The sequence below is a fragment of the Nematolebias whitei genome, chromosome 17, assembly GCF_014905685.2.
Source record: "Nematolebias whitei isolate Nwh7 chromosome 17, NemWhi1, whole genome shotgun sequence".
Classification (NCBI taxonomy): Eukaryota; Metazoa; Chordata; class Actinopteri; order Cyprinodontiformes; family Rivulidae; genus Nematolebias; species Nematolebias whitei.
In genome coordinates this window covers 30,325,809-30,348,684 of record NC_056514.1, presented here as the reverse complement: position 1 = coordinate 30,348,684, position 22,876 = coordinate 30,325,809, and the positions used below count along the sequence as shown (strand labels likewise).

The 22,876-nt window shown below is 39.0% G+C and overlaps 1 protein-coding gene across 1 annotated transcript in view; it reads left to right on the top strand.

The window, feature by feature from the left end:
• The window catches only part of LOC119424022 (disks large homolog 5), a 46,005-nt gene that overhangs the window by 8,937 nt on the left and 14,192 nt on the right, over positions 1-22,876 (top strand). The window contains exons 2-21 of the mRNA XM_037691479.1: positions 1,832-1,900; positions 3,154-3,322; positions 3,469-3,612; positions 4,659-4,830; positions 5,791-6,047; positions 6,322-6,631; positions 6,724-6,954; positions 9,097-9,281; positions 9,410-9,535; positions 10,884-11,016; positions 11,112-11,236; positions 11,361-11,536; positions 11,701-11,804; positions 13,561-13,653; positions 14,520-15,455; positions 15,672-15,795; positions 15,903-16,047; positions 16,353-16,474; positions 19,841-19,924; positions 19,997-20,153. Of these exons, the coding sequence (XP_037547407.1) occupies positions 1,832-1,900; positions 3,154-3,322; positions 3,469-3,612; positions 4,659-4,830; positions 5,791-6,047; positions 6,322-6,631; positions 6,724-6,954; positions 9,097-9,281; positions 9,410-9,535; positions 10,884-11,016; positions 11,112-11,236; positions 11,361-11,536; positions 11,701-11,804; positions 13,561-13,653; positions 14,520-15,455; positions 15,672-15,795; positions 15,903-16,047; positions 16,353-16,474; positions 19,841-19,924; positions 19,997-20,153 (3,862 nt within the window). The remainder of the gene's footprint in view (positions 1-1,831; positions 1,901-3,153; positions 3,323-3,468; positions 3,613-4,658; positions 4,831-5,790; positions 6,048-6,321; positions 6,632-6,723; positions 6,955-9,096; positions 9,282-9,409; positions 9,536-10,883; positions 11,017-11,111; positions 11,237-11,360; positions 11,537-11,700; positions 11,805-13,560; positions 13,654-14,519; positions 15,456-15,671; positions 15,796-15,902; positions 16,048-16,352; positions 16,475-19,840; positions 19,925-19,996; positions 20,154-22,876) is intronic.

Here is a 22,876-nt window from a genome sequence, read left to right as displayed (position 1 = left end):
AGCCAGCAAAACATGCTAAAAGGCAGTCAGTTCCACAAGGCGAGTCACAGTCCTGCATGATAAACTGACTTTTTCTAACTTGTCTTGGCCGTTCAGACACAATAGACCTGCTCTGTTTTTAACAATGTTTCTTTTAAAAAAAATGCCATCTGAGAAAGGCTTGCTAGCATAGTTAGCAAAGTGTATTCTTTGAAAACCGCGACGGGTTCTTGGCATAAAAACTGCCTTTTGATTGGACCTCAGTGAAACTATGTTGTCCACCCCATTTTAAACACTCGGCACTCACTGTACACTTTTCTTTTCTTTGATAAACACGTTTTTACAGATGAGTTCGTAGGGCAAAGTAAAAATAAAAGCGTAGAAGAAGAAATTACTACTTATCCACTTGCCTCTAATACACGCCAGTGTCTGTAGTGCGCCTCTACTGGTGAAATGCTGGAACTACAGGTAAAACACACCAGTTTTTTTTTTTTTTCTTATTAAATTCAGTTTTTTAAATATAATTTGAACCAGTGGTGATTTTACCTCTTTTGGGGGCCCTAAATTTGACCTCAGCAACCCTGAAAAATAGTGTATAAAAAAAAAATAAAAAAAATAAATAATAATAATAATAATGTATAGATGTATATATGTATAGATATAGATATAATAATAATAATAATAATAATTTTAATTGTCCAAATTTTGGACAATTTCGGCGGGCCAATTAAAAAGCCCAACAGGCCGTATACGGCCCGCGGGCTGGGGTTTTCCCGTGCCTGAGTTAATCCCACTGAGCCTCGGGCACTCATTTACTCATTTACATTAAAGTCTAGTTCTTCAAGGAATGCCAATCTGCCACCAGAGTCTTAGACATTTTGAACAAACCTTGAAAATAGTGCTAATATGTGGTGCTACAAACATACAAAACTGTAGAGCAATTTCTGTAAAAATTACTTTTTAAAATGGCAGGTTTTGTGTTCTGTAAGGACAGTTTGCTGTGGCGTCCATTTTGAATTGGATCCTTTCAGCAGTCTGTGTTGAAGCAACAGTTTTAAGTCACAATTTGCCTCAGTTTTTATAAAACATCACCTTTTTTTTTTTTTTTTAAACGTTTTTGTCTGGCCGTTTTTACTTTTTTATTTTTTAGAGTTAAAAGTCTGATTCTAATTTGAGCTTTAAACAAGTGTAAACTAAAATCAGACGTTTTGCATGCCATCACTACATATGTTGCGTGAACCGTCACTTTAAATTTTACATCACATAGTGACTTGACTCAAATTACTGAGAAAACAAACTTGAGAAAAATCAGTACCATACCAGCTTTATTTAGAGCACTTTAAACACAAATGGGACCAAAGTGCTGTACTCATAATAAAAAGATCATAAAACTTATTTGAAGCCCCTCTTTCTTTAGTAATTACATTGGTAAGTAAAAAAAACTTAATGTTACCTGTTCCTTTCCCCATATTGTTGATTATGAAGCACTGTAGGAAATAAAAGTAGGGGCTTTCCTTGGCTGGTGGGGGGAGCCTGCGTGATGTTGTCAGAGGAGATGAAAGAAGAAGCTCTAAGACTGCAGTCTCTTTGGGGCCCTGGTTAGTAAGTATTCAAGCTCCATGCCCAACCGATAATTAGCTTTACTCCGTTTGCCACAAGGCTTGTCATCTAAAGTTAGGGAAAGTCCCAGCTTTTATTCCTTCTGCTGGTCTCCCCCTACTAAAAGATCCCGATTGTAACCCGAGCTGCAAAACCTTGATGTCCCACACAATGCTGGAGATAATCATCCGGCTATAATGCAGACACGGGCGAATACTCTGAACTGACTTGACTGTTTTTGTTTGCCTCACAGGGTCCACTTACAGCGTCTTGTCCACCATGCCATCAGACTCGGAAAGCAGCAGCTCACTCAGCAGCTTAGGTGGGTATGGTGCTCATGGTGAGGTACAAACTTTAAATTTAAAGGATGGAAAATAATGCCTTTCTTACGAGGGGAAAAACAAACCTACATATTCTAAGAATCATGCCACAGTTTTATAAATAGTAACTAGAGGATGGTTTCTGGCTGTTTAGACTCTGAGCACAAGCACGTGATTAGACAGATGTGAGCATGATTTAGTAAAAACACTCTACCCCCACTCACATGCACACACAGACCTGGTTCATTATGTTGTTCTGTAAAGGCCAGAGGATTTGGCTGGCACATGCCGTTAAAACAAAACAATTTGTATCAGCAGGTTTCTTTCCTTTGTGACGCTTTTTCCTCTTGCTAACAATAATTTAACAGTGATGTAATTAAATAAAAGTGTAATTCTTGTTTGCTTCCAAAAAAGGGTCAGTTTAAAGAATCAGTCAGGCTAAGGTCCCCCCTGAACACAACCATTTGTCACTCGGTATAGTTCTCGCTTAGTATGAAACTGCCAACTTTTTTTTGTTTTGTTGTATATCAGACTTTAGTATCCATTTGTACCATTTTCTGAAACTATGGTCATGTTGCCACTCTTTGTTCTCAGAGTTGGCTAAAAATCCAGATTGTAACTTTACCATTTTAAATAAACTGAATCTGCAGTAACTGCTAGACCTGTCACGATAACAAATTTTGTTGGGCGTTGAATTGTCTCAGAAATTATTGCGATAAACAATAATATTGTTTTGACCAATTAAAAAAGTTAGAAATTACTGTCAAATTTAAGAAGAAATGTTTAATTTGTTTTGCATGTAGTACCTTTTCGACCACCAGATGGCAGTACAAAACTGTTTGAACCGAAAGATGGATAGTGAGGGAGCGAGCAGCGTGCCTCTTTAAGAAAAATGGGAGGGAGGCGTCTTGACGTGACCTGGGCTGTCTCTCTTTGGTTCTCAAAATGGCGGACGCTCTGTGTGGTTTGAGCTCTTTAGCATAGCATTTTTTTACACAAAGCTTTTAATTAAAAAAAAAATCAGTAAACAAGTTCTCAGCTTCTTTTTGCAGAGAAAAACTTTTTACACAAAGGCACTGGTTTCAACTGTGAATTTTGGAGCTTCGACAAGATGGAGGTTTAAACGAAAATGAGGTTGATAATTATAATTTATCATGTGATGATTTTTATTTTTCGCGACAGGCCTAGTAACAGCCCCACCATTTTGCTCTTTGAGACCAGCACTTTTCCTTCATTGACATGTTGACGCTCGCAGGTACTTCTGGTCAAGCCTCCTCACCTCTCCCCACCAACATCGACGGCCACAGAGTCAACGAGAAGATGGAGACAGTCCTGTTCCAGCTGAGACAAGTGACTTGTGAAAGGGACGAATTACTCAAACGCTTGCCACATTCTTTACCTGGAACTACTTTTGAAGAATGCAGGTACTCATTAAGTCTTATACACCTTACTTCCTGTTCGTCTCTTTGCTCCTGTATGTAAAAGCTTGTCAGTCATGCTGTCACTCTCCACTGTAGTTTCTTAAAACCCGAATTATAGATTTGTCCCTTTTTAAAATTTTTTATAATAGACTAAACTCAAAAACGGGTCATGACTACGAGCGCCTAAAGCTGCAGTGCATGAAGGCAATGGCAGACCTGCAGTCCCTGCAGAACCAGCATAGCACCACCCTGAAGCGTTGTGAGGAGGCTGTGAAGAAAGCAGACTTTTACCGGTAAGTGAAACTTCTGGACATTTTGCACATGAGCTGTATCCTGCTCTGTGCACGTCGTAACATATTCGCAGCAGATTGCATAGACAGATTTTATTCTGCAAGAGTAATAGGGGATGAAGCTTTTATACCAGTTCAAAAGTCGCTGGGTTAAGCCATGAAAACAAAATCCCTTCAGTTATCCTTCAATTTAATTTAAAATTTGTTATTGTTTAAAAAAAGAATAAACGGTTTTTATAAGTCCCATGTTGTCTTTTCAGGACCGAAGTTTAAATCAGAAAGTGAATTGCTGTCCTTTATGCCAGAGCATGCTCTGTTTTTATTTAAGCACACAAACATGGCACAGATGTCCAGCCGCACAAATCAGTGTGGCTGTACATCTGTGCCATGTTGGTGAACTACAAACGGAGCATTTGTGGTCCTGTGATGTAAGCTGTGCAGAGCCGACATGATGGGAACGCTGGTCCATTTGTGTGATTTGATGATGCCATATTCTCCCCAAAGTGTTTGCGACCAACATCTGGTCCCCAATGCAAGTGGACAGATGAAGGATTATTGCAGTGTTTAAGCCTCTCCTTCTGGGCTCTGTTTGCACTGAAAGTATTTACTTGTAACTGTCCTGTCTGCTCCTGCATTTATCAAGCAAGCATCACACAATGTCAATAAAAAAAAGCCCATTTAGATCTGACCGTATATAAATCAATGGGTCACTTGGTACTTGTGCAAGCTTTTGATTCAGTAATCACTGAGGATTGCATTGTTCTACTGTTTGTGTCCATGGTACATCTTAGATGCATTTTACTAGATTTATCAATAAAAATATGACTAATGGGCAAAGAGAATATTTAAAATGTAACGAGTAGTATTTTGTACTGCAGCACTACCCAAGGAGATATAATTATTTTTAAATTGAGCACCTAAAAAAATTTATTGAAGTGCAATCATAACACATGCAGGACTTAAAACAGCTTAGCAATTAGGGATGTGAATCTCTCTCTCCAATAACACTGATCAGGCTTGTTGTGATATCTACTTAATATTCTGTGTAGATGTCTTGCGGGTGAGCACAATCAGCTGAAAGAGGAGCTGGAGGCAGTCGGACAGCACAACATCCAGCTGGTCAGAGAGTTGAACCACGTGAAGCAGGCCTGCGAGGAGCTGAGGAGGCTGCATGAAGACGACCAGAGGGAAGTTTCTGATATGAGGATGCTGCAGCAGCAGGTATCCGAGTAAAACTATCATGCATGCACATGTAGAATACAAAACGCGTACTATTGACTGTGTGCACAATGGAACTCTGAATGTCCTTTACATATAGTTTGATCTTGGCATTTGAACCAAAATTAAATTTAGTTCCTGTCCTTGTGACCATTGTATGCAAAAGAGCGAGCTGTTTAGACGAACGGGGTCAGACGGGTCCAGTCTTCCTATATCTCCATCGATCAAACCCATTTTAGAAATTTGAAAAACAACTTTAACCTTTGCCTTTTACTGTTACTTCATTTGACCTTGGCATATTCAGTTTCACTGCAATAAAAAGTTGTATCATTAAATGTTTCATTTGCATAACCATAAGAATGTCTGAGTTCTGTCTGATTGTACAAACGCATGCTCGGCACACATTTCTGAGGGGAGCTAGTGCTGAAGGTTATGGTGGAGGAGATGTGGATCCTCACAGACTGCGGTCTGTTTAAGAAGTCCAGGACCCAGTTGCAAACTATCAGACTTATCAGACTTGGCATGACTTTAAAGGTAGTTCATTTCATGCTTTCATGTCAAAATTTACATTAACTGTTTGCACCACTAGGACAACTGCAAGTGGTGCAAAACGAAGAATGGTCCTGCAAGGTACAGTTGTAAGGATAAAAAGCTGCTATTTTGTACTGTAACTTTTTTTCACCTCAATGTTAGTTTGTCTGGCAACCAAAATATAACGTTTTAATTTTACTTTCTGTGCCAAGATGCTGTTAACATTAAGAACATTATTTTTAGCCTTTGAAACCAATAAGAATGGTGTCTAAATTGAGCTGAATGATTAATTTGTGCTCAAATTTCACAGAAATTGTGAACATCTTAGTTTTTTTTAAAAGCATTTTCAACTAGATTCTGCAAATGAAAAAACTTCCATTTAAAAAATAAATAAATAAATAAATAAATAAAATTATTTTTATTCATTCACAGGTGATGAGAGAGGGTTCATCTGAAATCCTAAACAAGATGTATGAAACGGCTGTAGACAAGTTGGAGGTGATGAAGAGCGACTACGAGGCTCTAAGGAAGCGTTACAATGAAAAGACAGCCAGTCACAATGTGGACTTGATTCGTTTGGACCAGCTTGAGGAGGAGAACCACCGACTACAGAAAACACTGGACATTCTGTCTAAACAGAGGGACGCTGCCATCCACTATCAGCAGCAGTACTCCTCTTCAGTTAAAAGGTAGAGCAGAAATTATTCAACATTAGCAGCTGCACACACAAACCAAGCAGCTGGTAAAAACAACAAACGGCAAATGCCGTACTTGAGTGTTATTCTGAAGTCAAATCTTCAAAGTGCTTAAAACGGCTCAACAGAAGCTGAAGCTTTTCAGATCGACAAATCTTTACAAGTTCTTTTATATTTTGTGACACGTTCTAACATTTTTATATTGTAGTAAAGCAAAAATATAATTCAAAAACAATATTATGAGTTGTTAAATCATGATCGGTTTCAGGTTTGACAACACTAAAGAACTGAACAAAGCCACAGCGCAGAACAAGGAGCTGCAGAGAGAGTTGGACCGGCTGCATTCTGAGACGACACGGTTAAAGACCCAGCAGCTCAAGGCTGTGAAGGACTGCGAGAAGTACAAGGAAGAGCGGGACTCTGTGATCAGCGAGTATCGCTTGATCATGAGCGAAAGGGACCAGGTGATCAAAGAGGTGGACAGGCTTCAGACGGGCCTGGAGGTGGCGGAAGCAAAGCTCAAGAACAATTCCTCAGAGAGACGAGTGGCCAACGAGGAGCTGGAATCTCTGCGACAAGTAAAGAGCTTGTTGTTTAATCAGGACATGTTCAGAATTTAGAAACTTGCGTGATTATTAATGTTTACTGGTATTGTTTTTGCAACACGAAGGAACTGGCCTCTGCACTAGTGGACAGAGATCAAGCAATCTGTGAAAAGAACGAGCTGCTGGAGAAATACTGCCATGAGGTGAAGGACAAGACGGAGGCTCAGAAGGAGCTGAGTCAGGCCTGCAAAGCCATTGAGACAGTGCGTGAGGAGAGGGATGTGGCCCGCAAGGAGAGGACAGAGGCCATCATTCAGAGGGACCAGCTGCTGCGAGAGTATTACCAGGCCAGACAGGTAGCCAGACAGAGGGTTATTCATCAGTCCAAATAAAAGGATAGATTTACTTCAACAATAATCCTTTGAGCTCCTCTCATTGTGATGGTAGTAAAAGTTTGTTTTCATCAGCTGTGCAGTTTCCACTCATTGATTTAAATGAGAAATGAGCTTCACTGTTCACTTTTACTGATCGTCAGCTTATTATAAGGAAAGCCAAAGATTCTTGCATTAGGAAAATTGCCACTAATTAAAGTGACAAACGGCACAGTGTCAGAAATGAATAGTGCAGTCAAGTCTAATTTAGCAGCAGACTTAAGTGTATTGAGAGCATAAATTAACTGTCATTCGCTCTAGAGTTATTTAAAATGAGACCAATAGACTCATCAGACATTTGTTCTATATCTGACCAGCTTTAAACCCCACTTATTCCGTTATATCCATGATCCTGTTCACGTCAGAGGATGGCTTTTTGTTTGTAGTGTACTTTGTACAGTGTACATGCATACAGTGTACATGCATAGTGTACATTTACAGCTGTATTAATTACGTGGCTTCAAAATCATTTTAAACCTATTGATTGGTTTGAAGGATTGCACAGAAAGGGCTCAGACCCGTTTATACTAACCCAGGGGTCTGCGATCTTTTTGACCTAAAGAGCCATTTCTGCCACTGTTCTCACAGTGTCTTGAGCTGCAAAACCTGCTTATCAACTGGTGGCCCATGGGCCACTTGGAGGTTGTTGGAGGAAGGTTTTTCTGGCCAGTTGGGCTGACATAAAACTAAAAATGTGATTTATTTATTTATTTATTTATTTTTTTATTTTTTTTTATTTTTTTAACATTTTAGGGTAAAAGGAAAACTCAAAATTAGGGGAAAAATGGTTTCTACAAAGTCTTTGCAGGCGTATGCAAGTGTTTTTTTACTGACTTAAAATTAAGTATAATAAAACATAAAATTTTAAAGTATGCAGAAAAAAATTGCCATTTTTCTGGACAAGTTATTTATTTTTAAGAAATATCCCACTAAGCTTGGAGGTTGGATAAATGAAGTAGCTAAATGTAATGAACACGTTTCACTTCTTGTATTTCACAAATTTACAGAAAATGTCCCCAACCCCCCCCAGCTAAAACCCGCATTCTCTGTTGTGGGATTAATAATAAAAAAAATAAAAAAAATGGCAGTATTATGTTAGTTTTGGTCAAAGCTTCAAAGTATCACAATTGAGAAACTAAAGAGCTGCATGTGGCCCCTGAGCTGCAGGTTGCAGACTTCTGTCCTAACCTTGTGAAAGATTTTGCACCTTACCGTATTTTCCACTGTACACGTTGCACCTCCTTATAAGTCACATCAATTCAAATTACTTGTTTGCTCGAAATTATATTAAAGATGTGTCTCAGTCTAACTTTTCCTTAATAAATGCACTTTGTCAAATCGGCTGCATTTCAAAACCCGATTTGCGGAAGCACGCAGAGGGAGAGCACGCTGTGAATTTCTTCGAAATTTAACAAGTTAACCACCCAAAATCAATTAAAAAAAATAATTTTTTTTTGCTCCTCTTCAGAGTAAAGGTGTGTCTGTTTAACTTTTACTTAATAAATGCCCTTTAATGGTCAAATCCACTGCATTTCGCCGAGGCGGCGCAGAGAAATGATGGCAAGCCGATTGTGTCATTAATGGCTACTTTTACCTATTGCATGACAAAATGGCATGCCATACTAAAGTGCCATCTAGTGGTTCAATATTTTCAGTAAGAATGAATGAAAACGGTAATATCTCAGCCAAAAACTGGTTTATAAATATGGGGAAAAAAATCCATAAATGTGTCTTATAAGGCACAGGGCATGTAAATTATGCAAAAACTGCGACTTACAGGCTGAAAAATGTTATTGTTGAGGGGAAAAAGACTGGGATGAGAACTTATTTTTGAATGATTTTAACAGCAAGAGGCAGTGTTTTTAGATCAAGTTACACTGTTGCTCACAGTGTTTCTATGCAACAGTATTCAAAGGTTGACTTAAATTATTGGCCTTTTTCAGAATAAGACTTTAAGTAAAGGTTTTAATTGTGCTTTACTAGATTAAAAGCAGCAGACTTGTCTGCCTCTTTTGTGCACTTTGACACGATTCTTTTATCGCCCTGCATTTTTGTCTGCACCTCCAGAAACAAGACTCCGCTACTCTGGACATGGAGCGAGCCAACAAGGAGATCGAGATGCTGAGGAAGCAGTACGAGGCCATCTCTCAGGAGCTGAAGGAAGCGCTGCAAGAAGCAGAGGTGGCCAAATGTCGACGGGACTGGGCCTTTCAGGAGCGGGACAAGATAGTGGCAGAGAGGGAGAGCATACGGTAAACCATCCGTTTAAAGGACGCCTGTCTGTAGAATGTCCACATATTTCATATGGTTACTGCTCGTAAGCACAGATTTGTCTAAAAATAGATGTCGGCTAATTTATGGTATTGTTTACTCCATCCAGCACGCTGTGTGACAACCTGAGACGAGAGCGAGACAGAGCTGTGAGTGATTTGGCAGATGCTCTAAGGAATCTGGATGACATGAGAAAGCAGAAAAATGATGCTACACGGGAACTCAAAGAACTAAAGTGCGTCTTTCCTCCACACTTATTTGACTCTCCCCCCGTGCAACATTATCTGCACTATTTTAGGACTAACAAAACATTATTAGCACTGCAGTGGGTATCCAGTTATTTGAATGATAGGAGACAGTTTGTACAGGTAAACAATGTAAGATCTGAATTTTGTGTGAATGGGTGTGGAGTTCCTCAAAGCTCTGAGTTGGGAACAAAGTTGTTTGTTTTGTATGTGAATAATCTGGTTGACGTGTCGGGGCTTTTGAAGTGTTTTCTTTGCAGATGATGGATTTTTTTTTTTTTTGTTCGGGTGAAGATATTGAACGGATGTTAAAGGTGATACAGGCAGAATTTGTAAAAATACAAACTTGGTTCCAACTTAAGTTACCATTAAATTAGGAACAAACAAACTACATGATAGTTTGTAATATAAATAAAATTATTGAAGTCCCATTTAAAATTGACAGTATTGAAATTCATAGTTAATGAAATAATATTTTTGGGTGTCGTTATTGATGAGAAGCCGACATGGAAATCTCATGTAAATTACTTAAGAATAAAAATGGCTAAATCAATTGCATTACTGTATATAAAGTAAGTTTTTGAATAACAAAGCTTTGTATTGTATAATATAATGATAGTTCCATATTTAACATCTTGTATTGAAGTTTGGGAAAAGCATGCAAAACAATTACAAATCCTATTTTTAGTTTACAAAAAAGAGCTATAAGAATTAATAGTAGGAAATGCTATGGTCACCCAACAAATCTATTATTTCATCATCTGAAATAAAAATTTATGATTTGGTTGAATATAGTATTTTACAAGTCATGTATAAAGTTCATAAAACATATTATCCCCAAATATTAAATTAAAATTTGTTAATAAAGAGTCTTTAACCTTAAAGGAATGGAAATGTTTGTAAAACCTCCATTCAGAACTAATCTGAAGGAGTAATATCACAATAACAATTTCAAAAACAATTTGTTTAAAAAGATGAGCAAGTTAAATTTGTTAGGAAAATATGATGCCATGTGAAGGCTGCCTAATATTTTTTTTTTTTACTTTTTGGAGATGTTCTTGCGTAAATTGTTTTTTTTGTAATTTTATATATACATTTTTAAATAAGGGGCAGATATAAAAATTTTGTCTTCTTTCTGCACCCTTTTCATTCAATGTATTTTTTTTCCTTTTGAGTTATTTTGTTTCTTTTTAAGTGAATGAATAAACGAATAAAAAAAATAAAATTATTAGGCTATATAGATGAGCGTTTCTTTTGACTGGGTATACTTTAATGCAAAGTGGAGACATTTAATCTGAACTTTTCCCAAAGAGCTGAATGTTTTCTGTTTTCTTGCAGAGAAAAGCTGGATAATCAATTGGAGAAGGAAGCACGATATCAGCAGCTGATTGTTCACAGTTCACACGATTCAGCCATAGACACAGACTCTATAGAATGGGAAACGGAAGTTGTAGAGCTTGAAAAGCAAAGAGTAAGTTAGTCGTACTTTTAATTACCGTACTAAACAAATGCATAAAGTTCAATCAAAACATTGAGACATTTTCTGTGTGGTCTTTTTCCCCCTAGGATATGGATTTGAATGCTCTTGGGTTTGAAATTGCTGAAGGGGTAAATGATTCATATTTACCAGGCGATAGCATCATATTTGTCTCCAAGGTGGATAAAGGAGGTATTGCTGAAGGGAGATTAAGGTAAACATTGTTTTTTGCTCTAATACTTGATAGATTTGGTGATGATGCTTTTTTTTAAATTTTTTTATTTTTTTTGTACTATTAAATCTTTAAACGGAGTAAAAGCTAATCTTTCTCGCTGCAGGGTGAACGATTGGCTGTTGAAAATAAATGATGTCGATTTGACTAATAAGGACAGAAAGCAGGCGATCAAAGCTGTGTTGAACGAGGAGGGGGTGATCAATATGGTGGTACGAAGACGAAAGTCGTGTGGGGGACGGATTGTTACTCCGATCCAGATAAACCTGGCCGGACACAAAGGTCAGCTTCAAGTTCCACATAAGAAGCAAGATTAAGTATTTTTACTCAAAATCATTTTGCTTTAAAAAGTACGAACAATATTCCAGTGCGATTGAAGATTCTGTTTTACTTTATTTGAAGGCAGTTTTCTGTAAATGACAAATGTTTCTCGTCTTTCTTCTCAGACTGTGGCATTAGTTTGGAAAGTGGAGTTTTTGTTGCCAGTTTGGCTGCAGGAAGTCCAGCCTCCAGAGATTGTAATCTTACTGTTGGTGACAGACTATTAGCGGTAAGTATGCCAGCTTAAAAACTGGAGTTACTCAAAACAAGCTGCTTTAGTGCCAAAACACAACTATTAGATTAAATCTAGCCTGCAGCGCCCTCTACTGGCCAAGAACAGACAAACACAGACTATAGTGTATGTGCATATGCAACGTTAAAGTTCAGAAAATGTAGTTTTATTCTTGGGAACATTTTGGTCAAATCCATTATTTAACCATTTCTTCTGTCAAAGTAAAAATTACTGTGTATAAAGTTTTGATACATGCCTAATCTAAAATAAAATTAAAAACTATTGATCTGCAGGAAATTATTGTGCCAGAGTTTCAATACAAAGGAACGTACACAAGGAATAATGCACATAAAAACAAAACGGAATATTAAAAAAAAACCAAGAATATGAAAATGCCAATTAATTTCTAAAACGGGTCAGGTGCAGACAGAAACATTAAATTGTTTTATTGTAGTGCAGAATTAATTTTATTGTTCTGTGAAGAAAGGGGGAGGAGTTGAAAAGTTTGATAGCCACAGGGAGACAGGACTTCCTGTGAGTCTGCATTAAATTAATATTTTGAAGGCTTCATGAAGATTTTATCAAATCTTCATGGTCATGGTCTTCATGGAAATCAGGTCTCTCTTGTAAAAATGAGTCCTCGAGGCTCAATGGGATTTACCTGTCTAAATAAAGGCTGATTGATTGATTTTATGAAACTGGAATGCAGTAATTTCTGATTTTACATACTTTTTAAAGTCAAGTTCCTTTTTAAAAATTTAAAGTATTTAAGTTGCTTTATTAAATTATTATTTATTTTTTGGTCTGCTTGTCTATAATCACTGAATTTTAGAGATTACAGTGTTCTGCCTTCACTTCACTTAAGTCCCTGAAGGGCAATTCATTTACAATAAGTAGTAGTGGTAATGACAGCCAGCACATTCATACAAACTTTTAATCATGACAAAGTTAATAAAAACAGGGTAAAAAGTTACAATATTAATAATGCATAAAAACATGACTAAAAAAAAAAAAAGCGTCTTGACTGTAATAATTAAATAACCTTGGGTCAAGGCATTAAATCTATATTTAATTTAAAAACCAATTACTGTGGGGATGAAAGAGTTCTTTAATCTGTTCGTTCTACTGTGTACCTAGGTCCACAGAAAAATAAAAATTAGTAGATTGATGTGTAGAGGATGCGTGGAATCTACCAATTTTTATTTTAGTTTTTTGGCTTTGGATACTGATCTGGACTTGAATAGGTCCATGATGTAATTCAATTGATTCCCTATGAATTTTCTGCATTCTTTGACAACACCCTGTAGGCGTTTAGGTTTTTTTTTTTTTTCAAGTTCAACAACCCAAACCAGCAAAGAAATGAAAAAATTGAGACAGATTCAATAAAACGGCTGTAAAACATTTTAATAAAAATGCAGTCAACATTTAAGCTCCTCGGCTTCCAGAGGAAATGCCTCTTGTGTATTTTCCGGCAGATTCCATCAGTCTGGGACTCAAATGTCAATTTTTTTTGTCCATCGTTATGCCCAGGTACTTGTGTTCTTGCACCTCTTCCACTACCTGACCCTTAATAATAACAGGAGGGAGAGGGGCAGGAGCCTTCCTAAAGTCTATGCACATCACTTTTGTTTTTGATGCGTTGATGTGCAGGAAAGATGGCTGGCACCACTCCAGTCCTGCAGGACATCATCTCGGCCTTGGCAGAAAAGTGCAATAATCAAAGTCTTACTTTGTTTTTTCTTTTTGTACACAGATCAATGGGATTGAACTTGATGACAAATGTCTCTCTGAATGTGAATCTCTGTTGAGGAACTGTGGAAACTCTCTCAGGATCTCCCTAATGAAGGTGACCACCTCAGACTTTACAAAATAAGAGTATTATTTATCATATCTAGGCCTGTCACGATAACACATTTTGCTGGGCGATTGTCTCAAATTATTGCGATAAACGATAATGTTTGAAATTTGACAATAATTAGTAATGTCAAATTTAAGAAGAAATTTAAAATTTTTGTGAAGTACCTTTTTTGACCACTTGATGAAAGTATAGGGCTGTTTGAACTGAAGGATGGATAGTGAGGGAATGAGCAGCGTGTCTCTTTAAGAAAAATGGGAGGGAGGCCCCTTGACGTGACATGGGCTGTCTCTCTTCAGTTCTCAAAAATGGCGGATGCTCTGTGTGGTTTGAGCTCTTTAGCATAGCATTTTTCACACAAAGCTTTTAATAAAAAAAAATCAGTAAACAAGTTCTCAGCTTTTTGTAGAGAAAAACAACTTTTTACATGAAGGCACGGGTTTCAACCGTGAATTTTGGAGCTTCGACAAGACGGAGGTTTTTTCCCCCAAGGTTGGCCTGTTAGCTTAGCTCGTAGCTTAGCTTCTCAGCTGATCTGCTTTTAACAATCCAAAAACACAATTTTGGGTCGTTTAAAATGGGTTTTAAAGGGAAAAGCAAAATGGAGGGGTCAATGAAGAGCACCGGAGTTGAGCCTCGTCTTCAGGAGAAAGACTGACACGAAGAAACAATAAAGCCGTTAAATGAGACTGAGGTCAATAATTTAAATTTATCATGCGATTAATTGATTTATTGTTTATTGCGACAAACCTAATTCTATAGTAGTGGCTGTCAAGTTGTTTATGGCGTGATTTATTTTTGAACGTAGATTAAATAAGTAAGAAACTACTAATTGCGTATTTACTTCCCTTTGACAGTTTTTCCCACCGAGCTGTTCCGGACACAATTTGTTTGAAATGTTGAGGGACTCAGAAAAGACTTTGCGGTTCCAGTCTGGAGAAATCCACACCAGGAGCTGCAGGAACTCTAAGCACAACTGCTCGACTCAAACTGAAAGCTACAAGTCGGGCAGCAGAGAAGAGCGCGTCTTTAAAGAAACTTGTGATTCTTTGGAAAACGGCAGCAGCTCTCATCCCCGCCACAAAACCTTTTCCCATAGCTCCCAGCACGCCTGCTCGGTTTCCATTTCCCACAGTCCTTCAGAGCCGCATCCAGCACTCTGTTACCGGAGGCCGGATCTCGGCCCTCATCCTCTCACCTTCACCCCTGTTCTTTCTGAAGGAAACTCTACTCAGTCGTCTGTAGATGGAGGGCAGAGCTTTCCGCTGAAGGCTGGTGGAGGGACATGGCCAAAAGTCATAATGGGAACTTCTATTACTGAAGCAAACCCACTGTCAATCTTTAAAAAACCCAAACAGAGGAAGTCCATCTTTGATGTGGCTGCTTTCAGGAGGCCTGAGGCAAACCCTCAGCTGGACTACATGTCTCAAATGTCCAAGCACTCTCCACAAAGCTCCGTGTCTGAACCTGCTCAGACACCACCCACCCCACCAGCCAGGAGCGACTCGTTTAGATTCAAACATCGTCAACAAAACAGCTCTGCGTCCGACTCCACCATCACCAATGGCACTCCTCCTGCCTCTGCGGCTCAAGGCGCAAGCCCCCAGGATGAGGGGTTGGTGGGGAGCCAGCTCTACTACGTCAACACGCCTCCAGAAAAGACCAAGAAACACTGTGAGGATGAAGGGAGTCGACGCAGAGCAGAGATGCAGGAGAGGAGGCGGTACCGTCCAAAATCTGCACCAGCTCTGCGGCGGAATGTGACTCCGTTACACATCCCTGCTCCCATGCAGGTAACTGGTTTATAAGTTGTGTATCCTGATAAACAAACGAGAGGAGTGCTGCTTTAGCATTTTGAAATGCATGCCTGTGTAATGGGTACACTGGATTTCTTGTTTGGAGAGTGATTCAGATTAAAAAAAAGTACTGTTAGCTGTCTGAAACCGTCCTGATGACCTGACTGAATTTTGAATAATTTTTTTTGCCGTCTGGTTTTGTTTTCCCCTCAGACACAAAGTTTCTCTAACGATGAGCACTCCCCGGAGCCAGTGGACTTGTTACGTTTCTCTCCTTTGAGGACTAATCGTTACAGCATGCCATTTGCACCCCCGGGCTACATTAGCATCTCGGCACGTGAGTCATCAGCACATCTGAACGTGTTCCGATTTGCATTTAAATAAACGTGCATTTGTCAGTTAATAAAAACTAGAGCTCAAGCCTGTTTTTATTTATTTTATTAGACCCACCCCAGCGACGTTTAGCGCAGTGTCCTGCTGTGGCAGCTGCTATGAAGAACCCAGTTTATACAACCTTGAGCCACGAGATTCAAACCAACAACTGTCCTTCAGCTCCTAACTCAGGAATCCATCTTCATTCACAACAGAGGTTTCTGCCAGTTTGTTTTTAAGCTAAATCTATTTTGTTGTTCAACTGAATAAACCTTTTTTTTTTTTAATACAAATATTTTAGACTTGTCATAAGGGTCTTGTACGGCTCCCATCTATTATAAAAATTAATAACATCGTGTAGGAAGGAGGGTAAAAAGACCCAAATCTGTTGTGTTGCATGTACAAAAGTGTCCACCCTGCCCCAGATCTCATGAACAGATGGCATGAAGCAAATCAGATCTTGCTCTGGGTTGAATAATTGACTGCCGGGGGACTTACATAGGCCTCTCTTTCTACTTTTAGGCCCCAGAATCATGGACCCCTTAGTCTGGACCTCAGCCACAAGCGCAATGGAGACTTGACGGAGACCAACTGCAGCCAAACACCACACGGCACTGACTCGCTGCCCTCTGCAGCCAGGCTGAGTATGTATGGTGTCCTAGTTTTGAACCGAACATGTTTAAAACATCCAAAAAGCAATTTGATTTCTGGTGACTTTAAATTTATTTTGTTCTGATAACAGTTTTTTTTTTTTTTGTTTAGCCATGAATATGAAGTGCATCCAGAAAGTGTTCAGTGCTTCACTTTTTCCACATTTTGCTTTGCCTCATTTCAAATTGTGTTAAATTAATAAATTACCTAGTTACTCAAAATTCTACACACAATACCCCATTATGACAATGTGATTTAAAAAATTTTTTTTTGCCAATTTGTTAAAAATAGATAATTAAAATCACATTTACGTATTCACTCTTTGCGATGATGCTCCCAACTTGAGCTCACATGTTTCCACTGATCATCCTTGAGATGTTGGTACAACTTAAGGAGTCCACCTGTGGTAAATCCAGTTGCTTGGACTTGACTTGGAAACGCACCTGTCTATAGAAGGTCCCACAGTTGGTGCAAGTCAGAGCACGAACACCAAGCATGAAGACAAAGGAATTGTCTGTAGACCTCCGAGACAGGACTGTGTTGAGGCACAAATCTGGAGAAGGAAACGGAAAAATTCTGCTGCTTAGATGGTCCCAATGAGCCCAGTGGCCTCCATATATGGAAGAAGTTCCAAACCACCAGGACTCCTCCTAGAGCTGGCCGCCTGTCTAAACTGAGCGAACAGGGGAGAAGGACCTGATGGTCACTCTGTCAGAGCGCCAGTGTTCCTCTGTGGAGAAAGGAGAACCTTCCAGGACAAACATCTCTGCAGCAATCCACTAATCAGGCCTGTGTGATGATGGTGGCCAGATGAAACCCACTCCTTAATAAAAGGCACGTGACAGCCTGTCTGGTTTACCAAAACACACCTGAAGGACTCGGACCATGAGAAACACAATTCTCTGGTCTGATGTGAATATCAGGCGTCATGTTTGGAGGAAACCAGCTCCTCACCAGGTCAAGACATCCCTACAGTGAAGCATGGTGGTGGCAGCATCATGCTATGGGAATGTTTTTCAGCAGCAGGAACTGGCAGACTAGTCAGGGTAGAGGGAAAGATGAATGCAGCAACGTAGAGACATCCAGGATGAAAACTTGCTCCAGAGCGCTCTTGACCTCAGACTGGGGCGACGGTTCATTTTTCATCAGGACAACGACCCAAAGCACATGGCCAACATCTCCAAGGAGTGGCTGCAGGACCACTCTGAAGATCCTGGAGTGGCCAAGCCAGAGTCCAGGCTTGAATCCTGTTGAACATCTCTGGGGATATCTGAAAATGGTTGCACAGACGTTTCCATCCAACCTGATAGTTTGAAAAGTACTGCAGAGAAGAATAAGAAACTGTCTAAAGCAGGTGTGCCCAAAGTGGGGCCCGTGGGCCAAAGTTGGCCCGCCAAGCCATTTCAGTTGGTCCACAAGCTGTCCTCATTACTATATTAAAATTTCCTTTTGAAGAATCAATGTGTTTACACTCATTGACTCCACCCATTAACTTTATTGTTAGTCGACCTGACTACCATAATTAAACTACATGGATTCACAGTAGAGTAGATAATTTATGCATTTTTAAAATAATTTAATTTATATTTTATTTTGACAGACTTTCTACCATCCCTCTGCAGTTTCTTGTCACTGAATAACATTTTCCTTTGACAGAACACACTTATAAATCACAGTGTTTAAAAGTAAATTGTAAATATGAACTGGTTTTAGTGGTGATTTGAGCCTCTTTATTTTTCAGGGGTGCCGAGTTTAAATTGAAAGAAACCATCATTAGGATTGTGTAAGGAAACGATTCTCAAACCTTAGATTCACCAAAATATTGATAACTATGGAATCAATAAGTCTCCAATGGGCCAATAAAATCGGATTAATTTGTTTGTTTTTTGCACGAGTCCTGCCACCTGTCAAATCAAGCCAGTAGGCACATCAGCAACGGACCAATCAGCAACCTCGATATGTGCTAAGTGAACGTCCCTTACCTGCAGAGCTGCTGTGGTGTTGCATTACGAACGCTTTGCAGTCAGATTTCAATAACAAAGTTTTTACTTTTGTTTCATGTTAATCTACAGTAATAAACTTTTGTAAAATACACCAGAACGCAGGAAATGGCATCTATTTTATTCAAAATTCTCTGGGGGAGGACCCCCCACCACCACCAATGCAGCCTGTTCTGTAATGTTCTTTATACAGAATGGAAGGATAAATAACAAATAAATGGACTTTAAATAATTATTTGCATTTCATGTATTATTGCGTTTGGCCTGCAGCCCTCTGATGGATTTTAAATTTGTCCCTCTAAGGGAAAGAGTTTGGGCACCCCTGGTCTAAAGAGAGGTGTGCTAAGCTTGAAGCATCACATTCAAAAAGTCTGGAGGCTGTAACTGCTGCCAGAGGTGGATCAACAAAGTATTAAAGGCTGTGAACACTTAATAAATGTGATTTTTCTATTTTGCATAAATTTGCTCAAATCTATTTCTTCACATTGTCATATTGGGGTATTGTGTGTAGGACTTTGAAGAAAGACAATAATACACTAATAAGGCTGTAACATCAGAAAATGTGTAAAGTGAAGCGCTGGCTGTGAATACTTTGTGGATGCACTAATATTTTGTTACACGGGACAATCCAGGTGTTTCTATTTCAATGTAAAAGAAAACGGATTACGATAAAAGATCAAGTGCCTGTTCAAGCCAAACAACTTCCTACTGTTTTAATAAGTTTAGTTGCAAACTCAGGATCTTCTTTTATTCTGCCAAATTCTTCTAATTTAATTTGTTGGGTCTGGGCAGGCTATTATTTCAGTTAACCTTGGGGAAAAAATAAAAACTAGACTTTTTTTTGTTGTTCCACAATGGGTTGCAGTATTTAAAGAATCTTCAGCAATAATATAAAATAAAAAAAATACAAAATATATTTTTGTTTATGGAAATAAAAAGGGCTGGAAGTTTCTTTAGTTTTTTACAAATCCTCTTCATTAATGTTACTGAGAGCATTTGATCCTGAATTCAGTAGGTTTTAAAATGCTGTGGACCACGGGAGTTGAATGAAACTGTGTCTACCACGTGCTGAAAGATTGTTTTTGATTTATCAAGAGGTTTGAAGCTCAAGGCTGTTTGTTCTAAGGAAGAGAAAGCTTAACGTATAGTTTAGTACAAAGCAAAGATTACACATTTGATTTCTTCTTTAAGTGACATAACCTTAAGAAGAAACGCAATAAAAATGGATCTGATTCAGCTCAGGTCATGACGGCAACTAAGAGGCTGCATCGATCTAAACGCTCATGTTCATTAGATAAGCAAATCACAGGAATTCTTCATTTCTAGTAAGACTGAGTGTTTCCGTGTTCTTTGTTTTAGGCTCCCCTGGTGCTTTACGGTTTCGTGCAGAACGCATTAAGATCCCTCCAGCTCGTTCCTGTCGCTCTGCTGGATCAGACAAAGGTCTGGATTACATCACCTGTTGGTGAATGCTGTTGCTGTACATGACACAAGCGCTTGTCTCTGTCACTCCAGGCTCTCTTTCACACTCGGAGTGTAGCAGCCTGACGCCTCCGACGTCACCCGTCAACTTGGACACATCGTCTTTCTCCAGCAGCCAATCCCAAAGCTCCACTTCCTCCCAGCCCAGGATATCAGCCAGTCCTGCTCCAGCTGGTGACAGGAGGGAAGGGTAAGCCAGCACCTTGTCTGCATCCTCGTGCCATCATTCATCAGAGCATGACATGTTGTTTCCACTCTTTGTCTGGTTCATTAAGATTAAATGCTTTGTGTGCAGTAAACAAATCTATAACCATCTCGAACTGAACGCTGACTCACCTTACCTCCGTCTTTTCTGCAGCTTATCATAACCTGAAATCTTTCTCTGCAGCTTCAATCGATGTTTCTTCTTTTTTTATGTGCTTCTCAGATTTCTCTCTTTCTGCACTCCTTCTGTTAGACGTCCACCAGTAAAGCCCAAGTTCTTCTCTTTGAGAAGCTTGAGGTTCGTCCCAAGCTACTTGTAGCACAAATGGAATAATGCAATTACTGCAAGAATTATAGAGAACTCTCTCTCTACTCTTTGTGCACGCTGCAAATATAAATGCTATGTTCTGCTGTATTTAGCAGCACTGGTGCATGATTTAAACTGAGTGTTAAATTTACCTTAATTATGAAATGGTTGCTTTCCTTTTGGTCATCTCTAATCTTGATGCTTGTTGATAATTGAAGATGTTAAATTTTAGAATAATTTCACGACGGAGTTGAATTTGAACGTGAACTTGGCATATTCTGCACAGCTCCTGTATCGTTTTTAAAACTTTATTTTAAATAAATTGCAATCAATCTTTATACTGAAGGAATCATGAGATGTAATTTACAGTAATTGTAAAGCTGTTTGTATAATAAATGACTTTAAAATGTGTGCTGTTGTATAAACAGTTTTTCCACAACACTGTCAGCATTATTAATAGACCTCAGAAGCATTCTGCTTTAAACAAGATATTATAGTTCAATTTCAAAGGGTAATTTGTTAGGTTTATTTACAGAGTAAAAATACCATTGAAAAGTATTAAACGTAAAAGGTTATCCTGAACCTGTGGTTTGAAAGTTTACTGTTGTAGTTTTCCAGTTATATTGCCATGAAATTATGAATTGCAGGTACAGTAGTCCCTCATTTAGTGTGGTGGTTAAGTTATAGACCCCCTGGCAATACAGGTGTTGGTCATAAAATTAGAATATCATGAAAAAGTTTATTTCAGTAAGTCCATTCAAAAAGTGAAACTTGTATATTCATTCATTACACACAGACTGATATATTTCAAATGTTTATTTATTTCAAATGTTTATTTCTTTTAATGTTGATGATTATAACTGACAACTAATGAAACTCCCAAATTCAGTATCTCAGAAAACTGGTATATTGTGAAAAGGTTCAATATTGAAGACGCTTGGTGCCACAATCTAATCGGATAATTAACTCAAAACACCTGCAAACGGTCTGTCTAGTTCTGTAGGCTACATGATCATGGGGAAGACTGCTGTCTTGACAGTTGTACAAAAGACGACCACTGACACTGCACAAGCAGGGCAAGAAACAAAAGGTCATTGTTAAAGAGGCTGGCTGTTCACAGAGCTCTGTGTCCAAGCACATTAGAGAAGCGAAGGGAAGGAAATGATGTGGTAGGAAAAAAAAAGTGTACAATCAATAAGGATAAACGCACGCTGGAGAGGATGGTGAAACAAAACCCATTCCAAAATGTGGGAGAGATTCACAAAGCTGGAGTCAGTGCTTCAAGAACCACCACGCACAGATGTACACAAGACATGGGTTTCAGCTGTCGCATTCCTTGTGTCAAGCCACTCTTGATCGAGACATCGTCAGAAGCATCTCGCCTGGGCTAAAGACAAAAAGGACTGGACTGTTGCTGAGTGGTCCAAAGTTATGTTCTCTGAAGTAAATGTTGCATTTCCTTTGGAAACTAAAGGTCCCAGAGTCTGGAGGAAGAGAGGAGAGGCACATAATCCACGTTGCTTGAGGTCCAGTGTCAAGTTTCCAGTCAGTGATGGTTTGGGGGTGCCATGTCATCTGCTGGTGTTGGTCCACTGTGTTTTCTGAGGTTCAAGGTCAATGCAGCCATCTATCAGGTTTTTTTTTTTAGAGCACTTTCTGCTTCTGACCAACTTTATGGAGATACAGATTTCATTTTCCAACAGGACTTGGCACCTGCACACAGTTCTAAAGCTACCAGTACCTGGTTTAAGGACCATGGTATCCCTGTTAGTAATTGGCCAGCAAACTCTTCTGACCTTAATCCCATAGAAAATCTATGTGAAGAGGAAGATGTGATATGCCAGACTCAACGATTCAGAAGAGCTGAAGGTCACTATCAGAGCAACCTGGACTCTCATCACACCTGAGCAGAGCCACAGACTGACCGACTCCATGCTACGCCGCATTGCTGCAGTAATCCAGGCAAAAGGAGCAACAACTAAACATTGAGTGCTGTACATAATCATGCTTCATTTGGCCAACATTTCTAAAAATCTTTTTTTTAATTTTTTTATTGGTCTTGAGTAATAACAAAAAAGGTTGAATCATGTCATCTGGACTTCGTTTTTTTGTTAAAAAGAAACGTTTCGCCCCTCATCCAAGAGGCTTCGTCGGTCTGAGGCCTAGCCATCTGGTATTACCCAGAAGCCACCCTGACTCTTGTGTTTCAAGCCTGCCTCAGATACCCCTGAAGTCTGGCCTTTTCACTAATGGTTTCAAAAACACAAAGTTTGTTTTCTCAGTCATCCAGGTATATAACAACAAAAAAGGTTGAATCATGTCATCTGGACTTCGTTTTTTTGTTAAAAAAAACAAATGGCTAGGCCTCAGACCGACGAAGCCTCTTGGATGAGGGGCGAAAC